We start from the raw sequence: 15,508 nt of genomic DNA, 5'->3' as shown, positions 1-15,508 counted from the left end.
TTGCCTGTATTTCTCATATCAAGAAATCATTTCCTGACTTCTAATATCTTTCATATCTGCCCATATGTACTTCCATTTAATTATAAGTTACATACATATCACTAAAAAGAAAAAAAATGAATGTGCAGATAATTGGAAAAGTTAAGAATTTTTAGAATAAGTCTTGGAAGTTTTTATTGAACTGATAATTTTAAAGTTCATAGGTGTCAAATAATTTCTGAGATTCAGTTAAAACTTTTCATTCTGATTTGGAATTTATTTTTGCTTCATGACTTCCACATATGAGGATTTCCTCATTTACTCAGTGTTTTGGTTTCTAATTGTTGGTTTTGATTTTTCTTCAGGATGTTTTGAATAATTTGGGATCTTGTGAACTGGATGAAGATGATCTAATGCTTGATCTTGAATTTTTAGAGGAACAGAATCTTCACCCTTCTGGTAGGTGTTAAAGAGATGAATAATATCATACAACTCCTACCCTGGTCAGTAGCTTTCACTGATAGCCTAAACACTGTTAAGGCTGCCCTCAGTCTTTTCAGGCCTCGGTTTTTGTAGTCTATAGCAAAGAACATGCTAGGTACCATGGAGACCTAATTTGGGTGCCTTAAATGATTTTAAAGTCTTTTGTGGAAATATAAATCCAGTTGGAAGATAATTATAAATAAGAAAAACTATACACAAAATATTTCCAAAATAGGAAATATTCTAGTTAAATATGTAACAAAAAGTTTCATATTTTCTTCTGTTTTGTGGAAGAAAGCAATAATTATAATCTCACTTTTCATTTATTTTATGTAACCAAATGGAAGTTTGGTGGATCCAAGAATTACTGTTCCAAATCTTATTCACTTCCTATATAGGTTAATGTTGATGCAATAAGATTGACCTCAAAAGTAATAATTACCAGTAGCACTCACAAACACACACTCATAAACATATACATACACACACAGTTTTACAGGAGGTAAATAAGTTTGTGTTGAATGACTTGAGGGAGTCTGATATATTTGTAATAATTTAAATTTATGTTAAAGCATAAAATGTTATGTCTTCAAATTCCAGAATTACTCTCTTTAAAGTAGGTTATAGGAATTATTGGTTGTCCATTCAAATGTAGATATTTGACAGCAAAGGTAAACTTTTACACTTACTTTTTTTGTTCCTAATAATCCCTTTAACATAGTCATTTTCAAGTGGATATAGCATTAAACTAAAGCTTTAGAACCTTGGGACCTGCTGCATACATTTTAGAAAATCAGTCTCTTATATGGTACTTGTCTTTATTTTTAACTCATGGAAATTAGACATAACCTCTGTAGTTATTTTTAGTTGTAAAACTTCATGATGAATTTTCGTTTATGTAGTATATTTGGTTAATTAATAACATCATATTAACAATTGTCAAAAGAAGGCAATAACAATGTTGATATTTTCTTACACTCTATTTTGGCTAATACTAAACAAGAAACTGCATTTAAAATTTTTTCAGTTGAATACCATTTTAGGATAAAAATTTCTTGGTACATTTTTCCTGTAGTTGATTTGACAGATATCCTTCTAAAAATGTAGATTTTCACACTTTTATGCAGATGGTTTTTACAACTTAGATCCAACAGCTTAACTTCTGGATATCTAATTCTATGATACTGGCAAAAGACAAAATAGTACATGCATATAACTATTCACTGCAAAATATTTATAATGGAAAAATATTGGAAGCACCTGAAATGCCCATCAATAGGATACTTGTTGAATATGCAATGGTATACCAAACAGTCATTAAAAAGAATGAGGACAGTATCCAAATCTGCTATGGCATTATTGTAAGGACATATTATTTTGTTTTGTTTTTGTTTTGTTTTGTTTTGTTTTGTTTGAGACAAGGTCTGGCTCCGTTGTCCAGGCTGGTGTCCAGTGGCGTGATCTCAGCTCACCACAACCTCTGCCTCCTGGGCTCAAGTGATTCTCCCATGTCAGCCTCCCAAGTAGCTGAGACTGTAAGTGCATACCACCATGTCCAATTTTTGTATTTTTAGTAGAGACAGGGTTTCACCATGTTGCCCAGGCTGGTCTTGAACTCTTGGGCTCAAGAGATCCACTTGCCTCAGTCTCCCAAAGTGCAGGGATTACAAGTTTGAGGCACCATGCCCACCTGACTGTAAGGATGTATTGTTGATAGAGTACTTTTCTTTTCAAGGATGGATTAGATGGGGAATACCAAAACCAAATCCATTGATCAATTCTCTAACATCACAAAAAGTGTAATAACGATATACTTTTCCTCTCTTGATGCAATGCTGACTGAAGTACAACAGCACAACCTCTGAATTGTTCTTGTCCTCTTCCCTCCTTCCTATCCCCCTCTCAGAAGAAATAATCCATTCAAATAGTTCAAACTTCAATTTTACAGGAATTATTGGAATGGGTGGGGAGAAAATGTTAAATGTCATGAAAAGATTGTGGGCAACCAAATATAGGATTTGGAGATTCTGCAAGATTAATGGTCTGGTTTCTTAAAAAGATAAATGGCATAATAAAATAGGAGGAGTGGGAGTTGTAGGTTAAAAGAGGCAAATGCAATTGACATTCTTGTTGGTATACTTATTTGAAATATATAAACTTTTTCTATAAAGTTGTTTCTGAGTTAATCAGAGAAATTAGAGGATTGACTGTTATTGCAGAAGTATAGTTAATTTTAATGGGTGTTGTAATGGTATTTTGTTTTGTTTTGTTTTGTTTTTTCAGGAAAACTTTTTATAAAGATATATGTGGTGGTACCAATATGGTATATGGACTTTACCAACAAGTATGAGTAAGGAAATAGGTGAAACAAAGTAGACAAATTCTTAAAAATTATCAAAGCTAGGCAATAGTTGCATGGGGTGAAAAGTTCACGAATTAATTATAATATTATCTCTATTTTGTGTATTTTTGAAGATTTTCGTAGTAAAAAATAAAACAAAGCAACAATTAGAAAACACTACTGTTAACATAGCAGTCTCAGTTATGTTTGGTAGTCAACCATGATGACAAGAAAAGAATGATTTAAATATCTGAAGACTTATTTCAGTGTGTTTACTTGGGGACAAAATCAACCTCTTTAAACTTTAATCTCTCCTTTATGAAGTAATAATACTACTGTGTACTTCATTAATTTATTTTAAATAAAAATGATGTAATTTTTCCAATGAATCTCCTGAGTCTACTTTAAGGTGTAGGTTGCTTAGTTAAAGCTCAAACCAGGGTACTTGATAAATCAACTGAGTTATATAAATTGTTCACAAGATAAATGGTATTAGTTTGCACATTTGAAGTGCATTTCTAGTAGATAAAATATTACTTAGAATGACTTTGGATTGTTTAACATCACTTAATAAAATGTCTTTTGAAAACGTATTTCATTTTAGATTCCACGTTATGTGGTTTTTGAAAAGCAGCAAACATATGTTTATATACTTTAGCTGGGAAAGAAGAATTTCCAGTGAAATTGGTTTTATACAATTTATTTTATTTATTAAGCAACATAATTAAAGACCTTCCCTGATTATAAGAAGCTCATAATTGATAGTTGATAAAAAGCACAATTAGTGTTAAACATTCAAAAATGATGGTTTTTTTAAAAATTTATTTATTATTATTATACTTTAAGTTGTAGGGTACATGTGCATAACGTGCAGGTTTGTTACATATGTATACTTGTGCCTTGTTGGTGTGCTGCACCCATCAACTCGTCATTTACATCAGGTATAACTCCCAATGCAATCCCTCTCCCCTCCCCCCTCCCCCCTCCCCATGATAGGCCCCGTGTGTGATGTTCCCCTTCCTGAGTCCAAGTGATCTCATTGTTCAGTTCCCACCTATGAGTGAGAACATGCGGTGTTTGGTTTTCTGTTCTTGTGATAGTTTGCTAAGAATGATCGTTTCCAGCTGCATCCATGTCCCTACAAAGGACACAAACTCATCCTTTTTTATGGCTGCATAGTATTCCATGGTGTATATGGTAGGGCTTACTATAATGGCCAAGATTAACTTTTTAAAAGACCGTAGAAGACAAGATTAAAATGGCAGATGGGAGGAAGGACTAGCTTGCAGCTCCTGCTTGGATGAACAGAGCAGGGTGTGGAGACTCACATCATGAACTTTTGCTCCAAGAACTACCACAGGAATATACCAGGAAAGCCGAGAGAATCCACAGACCTTTGAAGGAATTCATCACCGCCACAGGCTCCCTGAGATGAGTCTGCTTGCTTTCTCAATGGGAGGCTCGTGGTCCTGGGCAAGTTCTCAGTTCTGGTCACTGGCTGCTTGGAAAATAGACTCAGTGCTGTTGTAGAGGCACAATGGAAGTGAGATAGGCCCTTAAGACGGCGGGCTGCATGGGAGTGGGGTGAGGCATGTGACTGACAGCTTTCCCCAACTCCCTGGCAAGCTATATGACTCAGCAGAGGCAGCCATAATCCCCCTGGGAATATAACTCCACTGGACTGGGAACCACACCCCGCTTCCCCATAAAAGTCACAGCAAGACCTGCTGCCCAAGGAGAGGCTGAGTTCAGAAATGCCTATCCCTGCCCCTACCTGGTGGTCTTTCTCTACCCTACCTGGTGGCCTAAGACAAAGGTTATAATCTCTTGGGTGCTCTGTGGCCCTGCCCATCGCCTGAGAAACTTGAGTACTTAACCAAGTGTCCCTAGCAAGTTTGCATCCTCTCTATAGGACTGCAGTTGATAGGCTCTTGAAAGTGTTACAGTCTTTTCCAGACAAACAAATGCTGAAATAACTCGCCACTACCAAGCCAGCACTACAAGAACTGCCAAAAGGAGCTCTAAATCTTGAAACAAAATTTCAAAATACACCAAAAGAGAACCTCCTTAAAGCATAAATCTCACTGAACCTATACAACAGTAACAAAATGAAAAAAAAAAAAAAGTATGCAGGCAACAAATAGCACGATGAATAGAACAGTACCTCATGTCTCAATACTAACATTGAATGTAAATAGCCTAAATGCTCCACTGAAAAGAGACAGAGTGGCAGAATGGGTAATAATTCGCTAACCAAGTTTGTTCTGTTTTCAGGAGGTTCACCTAACACATAAGAATTCACATAAACTTAACATAAAGGGGTGGAAAAAGATATGCCATGCAAATGGACAACAAAAGTGAGCAGGAGTAGCTTTAAAGCAACAGCAGTTAAAAAGATCAAAGAGGAACATTATATAATGATAAGAGGAGTAGTCCAATAGGAAAATATTACAATTCTACATATATATGCACCTAACACTGGAGCTCCCAAATTTAGAAAACAATTACTGTTAAACCTAAGAAATGAGATAGATGGCAACACAATAATGGTGGGGGACTGCAATACTTCACTGACAGCACTAGACAGGTCATCAAGACAGAAAGTCAACAAAGAAACAATGGACTTAAACTATACTCTGCAACAAATAGACTTAACAGATATTTTCAGAACATTCTACCCAACAACTGCAGAATACACATTGTATTCATCAGCACATGGAACATTCTCCAGGACAGACCATATGATAGGCCACCAAACAAGTCTCAGTAAATTTAAGAAAGTCGAAAATATATCAAGTATTCCTTCAGACCACAGTGGAATAAAATTGGAAATCAACTCCAAAAGGAACCTTCGAAACCATGCAAATACATGGAAATTAAATAACCTGCTTCTGAATGATCATTGGATGAACAATGATATCAAGAAGGAACTTAAAAAATTATTTGAACTGAATGATGATAGTGATACAACCTATCAAAACCTCTGGGATACAGTAAAAGCAGTGCTAAGAGGAAATTTCAGAGAATTAAATGCCTACGTCAAAAATTCTGAAAGAGCACAAATAGGCAATCTAAGGTCATACCTCACAGAACTGGAGAAACAAGAACAAACCAAACACAAACCCAACAGAAGAAAAGAAATAATGAAGTTCAGAGCAGAACTAAATGAAAGTGAAACAACAACAACAAAATAAATAAAAAAAGATAAATGAATCAAAAAGCTTGTTCTTTGAAAAAAATAAATAATATTGATATACCATGAGCAAGATTAACCTAGAAAAGAGGAGAGAAGATCCAAGTAATCTCAATTAGAAACAAAATGGGAGGCATTACAACTGATACCACAGAAATACAAAAGATTATTCAAAGCTACTATGAACACATTTACACACATAAACTAGTCGAGATGGATAAATTCCTGGAAATATATGACCCTCTTAGATTAAACCAGGAGGATATAAAATCTCTGAACAGACCAGTAACAAGCAGCCAGCTTGAAATGATGTTTAAAAAAAACTGTCAATAAAAAAAGTTTAGGACCAGATGGATTCACAAATGAATTCTATCAGACATTCAAAGAAGAATTGGTCCCAATCCTGTTGACACTATTCTGAAAGATAGAGAAGGAGGGAATCCTCCTTAAATCATTCTATGAAGCCAGTATCACCCTAATACCAAAACCAGGGAAAGACATAACAAAAAAAGAAAACTACAGGCAAATATCCCTGATGAATATAGACGCAAAAATTCTCAACAAAATACTAGAGAACTGAGTCCAACAGTATATCAAAAAGATAATCCACCATGATCAAGTAGTTTTCATACGAGGGATGCAGGAATGGTTTAACAGATGTAAGTCAATCAAAGTGACATACAACAAAAACAGAATTAAAAACACATATCACATGATCATCTCAATAGACTTAGAAAAAGCCTTTGACAAAATCCAGCATCCCTTTATGATTAAAATCCTCAGCAAAATTGGCCTAGAAGGGACATACCTTAAGGTAATAAAAGCCATCTATGACAGACCTACAGACAACATTATACTGAATGGGGAAAAGTTGAAAGCATTCTCCCTGAGAACTGGAACAAGACACAGATGCTCACTTTCACTATTACTATTCAACATGGTACTGGAAGTCATAGCCAGAGCAATCAGACAAGAGAAAGATACAGAGTATCCAAATCAGTAAAGAGGAAGTCAAACTGTCACCATTTGCTGAAGACATGATCATATATCTAGAAAACCCTAAAGACTCATCCAAAAACCTCCTGGTAAATGAATTCAGCAAAGTTTCAGGATACCAAATTAATGTACACACATCAGTACCCTTCTGTACACCAACAGTTACCAACCTGAGAATCAAATCAAGAACTCAACCCCTTTCACAATAGCTGAAAAAACATAAAGTAACATACTTAGGAATATACCTAACTAAGGACATGAAAGACCTCTACAAGGAAAACTACAAAGCAATGATGAAAGAAATCATCAATGACACAAACAAATGGAAACACATCCCATGCTCATGGATGCGTAGAACCATTATCGTGAAAATGATCATACTGCCAAAAGCAATCCACAAATTCAGTGCAATTCCCATCAAAATACCACCATTATTCTTTGCAGAATTAGAAAGAAAAAAAACCCTAAAATTCATACGGAGCCATAAAAGAGCCCACATAGCCAAAGCAAGACTAAGCAAGCAAATCTGAAGGCACATTACCCAACTTCAAATTATAAGGCCATAGTCACCAAAACAGCATGGTACTGGTATAAAAATGATATGGGGTGTGAATGTTTAGTTTTTGCCACTTGTATTGAAAAATTTGAATAGTTTCATAAATCTTTTTAATAAAGAGTCCTAAATTAATATATATACTTCCTAAAAGGAGTGGTAGTACAAATAATAGTACAAATAAAATATGTTTTATACTGCAGTAAGTGGATATTATTATTTTTATGAAAGCCAGAAAGAACAATTTCAATGAAAGAATGGTATGTGAATTCAAAGTGAGCTCCCAAAAGGAGATAGCCTTGAGAGGAAAAATATTTAAAAATAAAATTAAAAATTAAAATAATTTACCATGATCTTGGCATTATCTAATTTTATTGTTTTAAATTCTAATATAAAGGCTAGGATTTTCAGTTTAAAATGTTTTAGATTTAAATGATTTTTAAATTATATTTTCTTGAGTTTCTGGACAATATTTTCTGGAAACTATTTTTTTGTGAAATAATTAATACACATTATGTTTCAAACACAGGATTATAAACTTTTTAATACCAGACATTTCTATTTTATTGTGGTAAAATATTATATTTATTGCTTCTCCTTTTAAGAAATAATTTATAAAGCATATGTGATCACGCACAGTGATTTTGTGTTAGAAAATATGAGATGCTAGCATTTATACCTTGATAAACTAAAAAGTATATTAGTGACTCTTCACACTTATCTGCCCTCACTTTCTTATTCATGTTTGTATAGTATTGTTTCTGTCACAAATTGAGGCATGCAATATGTTAGCAATGAGGTTCGTTAGATAAACCTCAGCATATTTTTTTAAAAAGGGGTTTTAATGATATTTACTAGCATTTAATATTTCAAAGACTTGACCTTGAAACATTCAAGGTCAATATTTCAAATAAGTTTCCTTGAAATTTTCTTCACAGTGAAGTATATGTTATGAACTATACAATTTGTCAAAGGAAAAATTCCAGCAATACATTTTTGTTTGTTTTTCTTTATGTAGTTTCCCATTTATGTTTTTAGGATATTTTTCTATTCACTTTTGCATCTTCCAAAATATTTATAACACAGATAAAATAATAATCATTTAAGGAAAACAAAGTAACCAGAATATGAAAAATAATAAGGTGAGGCTATGGATAAGATTAAGGCACAAGTAGTTTACTAGTATTATGACGGTGAATTGAAAATGTTATTTTGAGTGTCCTATTAGCATGTATGAAGAAAGAAATTCAATCAGTTGAACAATCAAAATATATGCCATCAATCTTCAATCCATGAATGCATTTTTTTAAATAAAAGAATTCTTGTTCCAAAGAACTGAAATATATTTTGCTCACATGTCTTCATAAGGTGCACATGATTTGAATTGGGAATAATTTCCTCAGCACCCCCCTTCAGTACAAGCTGAGACATCATGCTGCCAGTTCAGTATAAACAGTTCTAAATGGTACCACATCAGTGTGGCAAAAGCTTGGAGCCTTATAAGGAACGTACTTAATCCAAAAATAAAATTGATTAACTTTTTTTTATACTTTGTATTCCTCAAATAATTTCAATATGGAAATTAGGTAAAGTAAATATTGTCAAGAATTTTAGTCAGACAGAAAGTAATTAGAATAAAGCTTAATAAAATATCAGATATTAAGCAATGTTATTTCCTGATGAATCCTCTGAAATGAACCATTGATGAAAGGTAACCATTGGGCAACAAATAAGGCAATTTTGCAAATGGCTGTTATCAAATAACTGGTTAAATATTAGGCAGTGCATATTCTAAATAAGAATTTGGGTTTGTGTTTTGGAATACTCAATCTTTAGCTATTTATTCCGTGGTAAACTAAATAAGGTCATGTTTCTATTTTGGCTACTCATAGGATTATCTTCACAGTGGCAGAAGCTGATGGGTAATATGCACCTGGATAATGCCAGTGATGCTTCATAATTAAGTGAGTTAAAGTTAAAAGAGGGCTAAAACACATTTTAGTGTTACTCGTTTAGAGTATATTACTTACAATACAGTTTCTTCAATTCTTACCCTGACTCTTGTGTTAGTACTGAGGTAGGTTGTACATAATCACTGGCAATTTGTAGCTGGAAATCTCAGTTGATGTGAGTAGAACTAGCAGGGGCTTCAGGGTGGTGAAATGGAGAGAAGATGAAAAGATACAAACTTTCAGTTGCAAGATGAGCACATTCTGAGGGTCTAATATACAGCAGGAATGGTGAGGGAAGTGTTAATTAATTTGTGGCTATCACTGCACAATATGTGTGTATATCAAATCATTACCTTTTTTACCTTGATTATATTCAATCTTATTTATCAATTAAATATTTTAAAATTCATAAAGTTAAAAATAGGTTGATGGAAAGGAAAATTGAACGCCTATAATGAGCCAGTCTCTTTTTGTAGACCCTCTCAACTTAATACTCACAATAACTCTCATAGAAAATTGCACCTTAATGATTCATGCAAAATAAAGAAACTACAAATTAATATCAAAAGAGAGCAGGCATTTTAAAGATAGGCATATCCAAGTTGGAATTCCAGCTCTGCCCACAGTTGCTTGCAACAAATGATATTTCTGAGCTCAGTTTCCTCATTTGTAAAATGACAATAATTACATCTGTCTCAAAATATAATCTTATCTAAATGAGTGACATATTTATATGCAAAGTTCCATTCTTAGTTGCCTAAAATAGGGTAAGAGCCCGTTACAAGTTGGCTACCATTCTTGAAATTTTAGACAGTTTTAATTCCTTGTTAAAGACTTTGTCCCATTATTGGTTATTTTTTGTAGACCTTAGGGTCTTAATGTTTTATCATTGTTATAAATTATTTTTAAATATGCTTTCTGATTTAAATTTTATTTAAATTTTATGTAACATTTTAAGTGATAATTTACTAGTACTAAATATTCAAAAATCAATTAAGGCACTTTGTTTATAATAGGTGGTATATTTCTTGGTGTTAAAACCAATGCATTTGCCATAAAAAAGAATGAGTTCATGTTCTTTGCAGGGACATGGATGAAGCTGGAAACCATTATTCTTAGCAAACTAACACAGCAACAGAAAACCAAACACTGCATGCTCTCACTCATAAGTGGGAGTTGAACAATGAGAGTATGTGGACATAGGGAGGGGAACATCACACACCAGGGCCTGTCAGGGGGTGGGGGAACAAGAGGAGGGAGAGCATTAGGACAAACACCTAATGCATGCAGTGCTTAAAACCTAGATGATGGGTTGATGGGTGCAGCAAACCACCATGGCACATGTACACCTATGTGACAAACCTGCACCTTCTGCGCATGTATCCCAGAACTTAACGTATAATAAATATTAAAAAATTTAAAAAAATGCATTTAAATGCGTGAACTTTTTTTTTCTGATTGTTAGTCAAATGTCCAAATTGCCATAGCATATTTAAAATAGAAATTTATATGAAAAAGAATAAATTTCTATTTTAAATACCTTAAAAATTATTAACCATTAATATTAACCATTAATCATTAATACTCAAAGATAAATTATGACTGTTACTTTGTATTAAGGTTGATATTTACAATTTGCAGATGAGTTTTTAAATTAAAAATGTATTTCAATTATTTAATGTTTTTGGTTATAAAGGATGTAATGGTCATTTGGATGATAGAATGAAGACATTTTATGTTGTTTTGGTTACTTATTTAGTATATTAGATATGAAAACACCTAGGGCAGTGTCTCTTGGTATATGTCCAAAGGAAAATGGGGAAGTAATGGCCCAATGATATCAATTAGGAATTAATTAGGTAGTTGCTAAATTATTTTGAGTTTGATGAACAAGCAATATAAAAATTCTGCAGTGAGTTGGGAACTCCTCCTGTGCCTATTAATTAAGGAGGTAATTTTTATTATTAATTTTTAATGGATAATAGCACAGCAGAGCAGAGATGAACCCCAGTGGTTTTCCTAATATGAATGGTAATGTACGGAGAATTGCAACAACATTCACACAGGGAAAATTATAAAAATCAACTTTAAGTTTCTACAAGCTCTGATGTGTCTTGGTCAGAAAAAGTGTGTGTATTTTTAATCTGATTATATAAAACTAAGAAACATACAGCACTTAATTTTTGAAGTATAACGTAATGGTTAAAAATATGGATGCTGGCTCTGGAATTAGACAAATCTCAACCACCAGCCAGGCTATGTAAACTTGAGCAAGTTATTTAATTTTTTCAGCTTTTCTTCTTCATTTGAAAATGGGGGCGATGATATTATCTACCTCATAAATTGGTTGGAGAAACAGTAAGTTAAAGCATTATAGAATATTCAATCTCATGTCCAGCATATATATTTTTAAGAACTACTGCTAATACCATTTTAAAAATATGCTTGTAAAATATGATATACATGTAGGCCAGTCAGCATCTGATCCTGACAAATTTAGTGATCTTTCCAGTCTCTATTAGTGGAAAATCTTAACATTTTAAAATATAGAATTTCTCAAATTTTAAGAATAGAATGCCACAACACATGCAACTAATTTTTGTCCTTATTTCTAAGATTATAAAATTATATCACTAAATAAAATAATGGAATAATAAATAATATTTATTGAGACTAGGTGCTAGTTTATGAGGTAAATTACATCAATTTCTCACTTGAGAAAATTGGAGCTTTGAGTGATAAAGCATTATAGGAATAAATATCTGAGCTAGACTCAAATATGGTATTTCTGACTCTAAGGCTCTGTGATTAGTCATTTTGATGCTGTTGATTAATAAAATTAATTCATATAAAGTGTTAAAATCACATGTTCACTGAAGCATTTGTTTTAAACTGACCTTTTGTTCTATTAGCTTTTTAAGTTATGGGCATCACTTAATATATATTTGTCTTTGACTTTACCTAAGAAGTTGAAATTAGCTATATTTATTTATTGAAGCATCTACATTTCACTGACCACTGGCCTAGGCACTTAGTTGTTTCAGGTTTTGCTTTAGCTTTAAGCTATAATTTTTAAGCATTTTGGATTATCTAATTTAATCCTCACAGCAACTCTCAGAAAGTGTTATCATTCTCTCTTCATAGATGAAGGAAGGGAGACTCAGAAGAGCACTGTTATTTGTGCATGATTACAGAGCTATTCTTGGGTTTCAATTATGCCTGTGTGTGGCTTTGATACCCACTTACTGTTTCCACTATAAAAGCTCTCAATGATGTTTAGTTACTAGAAGGAGCAGTTATAATAGAGGTTCAAAATGTTCTATTACAATACAGTTTTGATAACACTTTAGTGAGGATGAAATTGTGATCTCAGTTGTCACTTTGTGTGTTTCATCAGCAGATCCTATTACTCTCTGCATTTCTGCTTTAAAATGGATAGGATACCTGTTATCTGTTTGGTTACCATTAGATGGCAATCTTGTTCTTATAATGATGATAGTAATCCTGTCATACATTTGTATTCAGCTTTATAGTTTACAAGATATTTCAAATATGTTACCTCATCAAATTATCACAGTAACGCTCTGAAATAGATGTTAATATACATCAAGTACAGTGGAGGGAGCAAATACTCTGGTTAAAGAACTTATTCAGCCAGTATTAACTTAGATCTTAACATTAAATGGCAGGTTCTTTTAACTGTTTTTCTAGACCTTGATGCTTCTAATTTTAAGTACAGTTCTAATATACTTGGTTATATGTTTTCCAAGGCCACTGAAAATCATAATAACATCTTAGAAGAGGAGAGAGAAGTTGCTTCAAGTAGGCATGCCGACTGTGGTGAAAAATAAGGACTGTTAGGCAAAAAGCAAAGGAAAAAGAAAAGGCAAAAAACTTTGAAGAGTGGACAAAGTCATATAGCAGAATAATGTGGGGTCATTTAATACAGGAACAGACATAATCATAGCAGCAGGGGATGAAGTATTACTGTATTAAATGTGGCACACCATTACTTTTTAAAAACTATTATTATAGTTCTGAATCATCAAGAAAAAATACATTCTGCATTATTCTGAGATAGGGAACTATATAATTTACTTTGGAAATATATCTAAACTCTTATTTATTCTTTAATTTATTGAATGAAAATAAATCCTCAGTTCTTCATATACTTTAATTATCCAGGAAGTATCATTTTATAATGATTCCCCATTGCAAAAATGTGAATATACCTTAAACTTTTTATATGCTTTTTTATGTTTTTTATATGCTTTTTATGTTTTTCCCTATATTCTTTCCCCAGTCTTCTTGCAAAAGACTACTTAGATATAAGGATAGCTGTGTGAAAGGCTTTCCTAATTGTCATCCTTGAAAAAGCAATAATTTATAGTCTATTAGTTGAGTATGGGGACCATGATATTCCTTAAACACAAGACTATCTAATTATCAATAATATATTTTTAGTGTAGACATTTCAAAATTTAATAGTTTTTATTAGCTGTTTTTGCTTGACCAATTTACAAATTGACCAATTGATCAATTCATTAGTTTGATACATTCTTTTACACTCCCATTTAAAAAGTATTGAACTTATTAATTAAAATAGTAACATTCACCTGGGTGCATTCTTTTCATACTCTGTGTTAAATGGTATACTTAAGTGACAGAATAATGTTCTACCTGGGAGAGAATTTTAGAAGTAGAAGCTCCTCCTACTTCTTCTATGAATATTCATAGTTTTAAATGTTTTGTTCAGGGTAACATAGTTTGCTTGTAATAGAGAGATGACTCTTAAGTAAGAAATCGACTAGCTCCATGTAGTAAGACAATGGCAATTTTTTTATTTTTATGGTAGTTGCCAACAGACTAAATCATTTGTATTTCTTGATTTAAAAGTGCTTTTGCCTATCTATTTCACCTTTCAGACTTTGTTATATTTTTAAGAGGATTGCTTCAGCGACAAAGAAGGCTTTTAGATGTAACAGTTTTCAAAATCCAATCAACAATAGCTGAAAAATGTTTCTACATCCTGACTTAATTTAGTATTAAATGACAACAATTTTAATGAAGTCATAGTATTTACTTGTAACCTGCTATTGTAGCATTTCCTACTGGCATAAACTCTCTTCTGCTGCACAAAAGGGCAGTCAGTGGCTCAAGTTCATTACAGGATAAAGTAAGATTTATTTCATTTGGCATGGTTTTTCTGGAGCAATAAGAAAAGAAAATAGGTCTCTCAATATAAAATTTCATGGCCTTTTACAATTATGTGGTGACATCTCCATACAATTGCTTGAATAATACCAGCAACATCAACTGTCACTATCAAAATGAACAAGTAATTAAGAAAGCAAACGCTGGTCTTTCTTGTAAAGGAATAGAATATTTATGTATTTAAAGTTGTTCACCAACAAGAAAAATAACCACTGACATGAAACATAATTTCCTATGGTGCCTGAGGCAGAAAAGAGAAATAATAATGAAGATTCACACAGTTGCAACAAATTAAGTTGTAATTGTGCATGCTAAAAACAATTACAGACTTTCTATTTATCAGGTCATATGATAGCCTCTTATCTCTTTTATTTATTTTCTGATTCTCTATCTTATTAATCACATTTTCTGAAAGCTTATGATGGAATTGGGAATCTCTTACTCTTATCAAGACCACATTTTCTATACCCTTACATCATAACGTGCTAGCATAAGCTAAAGAAGGCTAAGCCTTGGCTGGATAGTAGAATGATAGTAGATCTGATTGAAGCTGTAATAGTGTTAAATGCTGGCTCTCCAACCTTTTGATAAGACAGTGTTCAGTTTATTGTTTACTGAGGTGAGGGAATAACGCTACCTTGACTGAACTCTGGTAGTTTTCTGTAGAGGAAAGTACAAGGTAGGATTTACTGAGAATATGAATGTGGTTTAAGACAGATGTTTCAATTCAAGGGTTTGTTTGGAATTGGATAAAAATCATGATATAAGAGTTTAGAGTTGAAGGATTGGCGGAAACA

The 15,508-nt window shown here is 32.9% G+C and overlaps 1 protein-coding gene across 8 annotated transcripts in view; it reads left to right on the top strand.

Moving 5' to 3' along the window:
- CCSER1 (coiled-coil serine rich protein 1) overlaps positions 1-15,508 on the top strand; it is a 1,438,304-nt gene that overhangs the window by 251,845 nt on the left and 1,170,951 nt on the right. For all 8 annotated transcript variants that reach the window (XM_050790436.1, XM_050790437.1, XM_050790435.1 and 5 more), the window contains exon 4: positions 345-438. In XM_050790436.1, coding sequence (XP_050646393.1) covers positions 345-438 — 94 coding nt within the window. The remainder of the gene's footprint in view (positions 1-344; positions 439-15,508) is intronic.

This window comes from Macaca thibetana, chromosome 5, assembly GCF_024542745.1.
Source record: "Macaca thibetana thibetana isolate TM-01 chromosome 5, ASM2454274v1, whole genome shotgun sequence".
Lineage (NCBI taxonomy): Eukaryota > Metazoa > Chordata > Mammalia > Primates > Cercopithecidae > Macaca > Macaca thibetana.
This window is presented reverse-complemented; position numbering and strand designations above follow the sequence as displayed.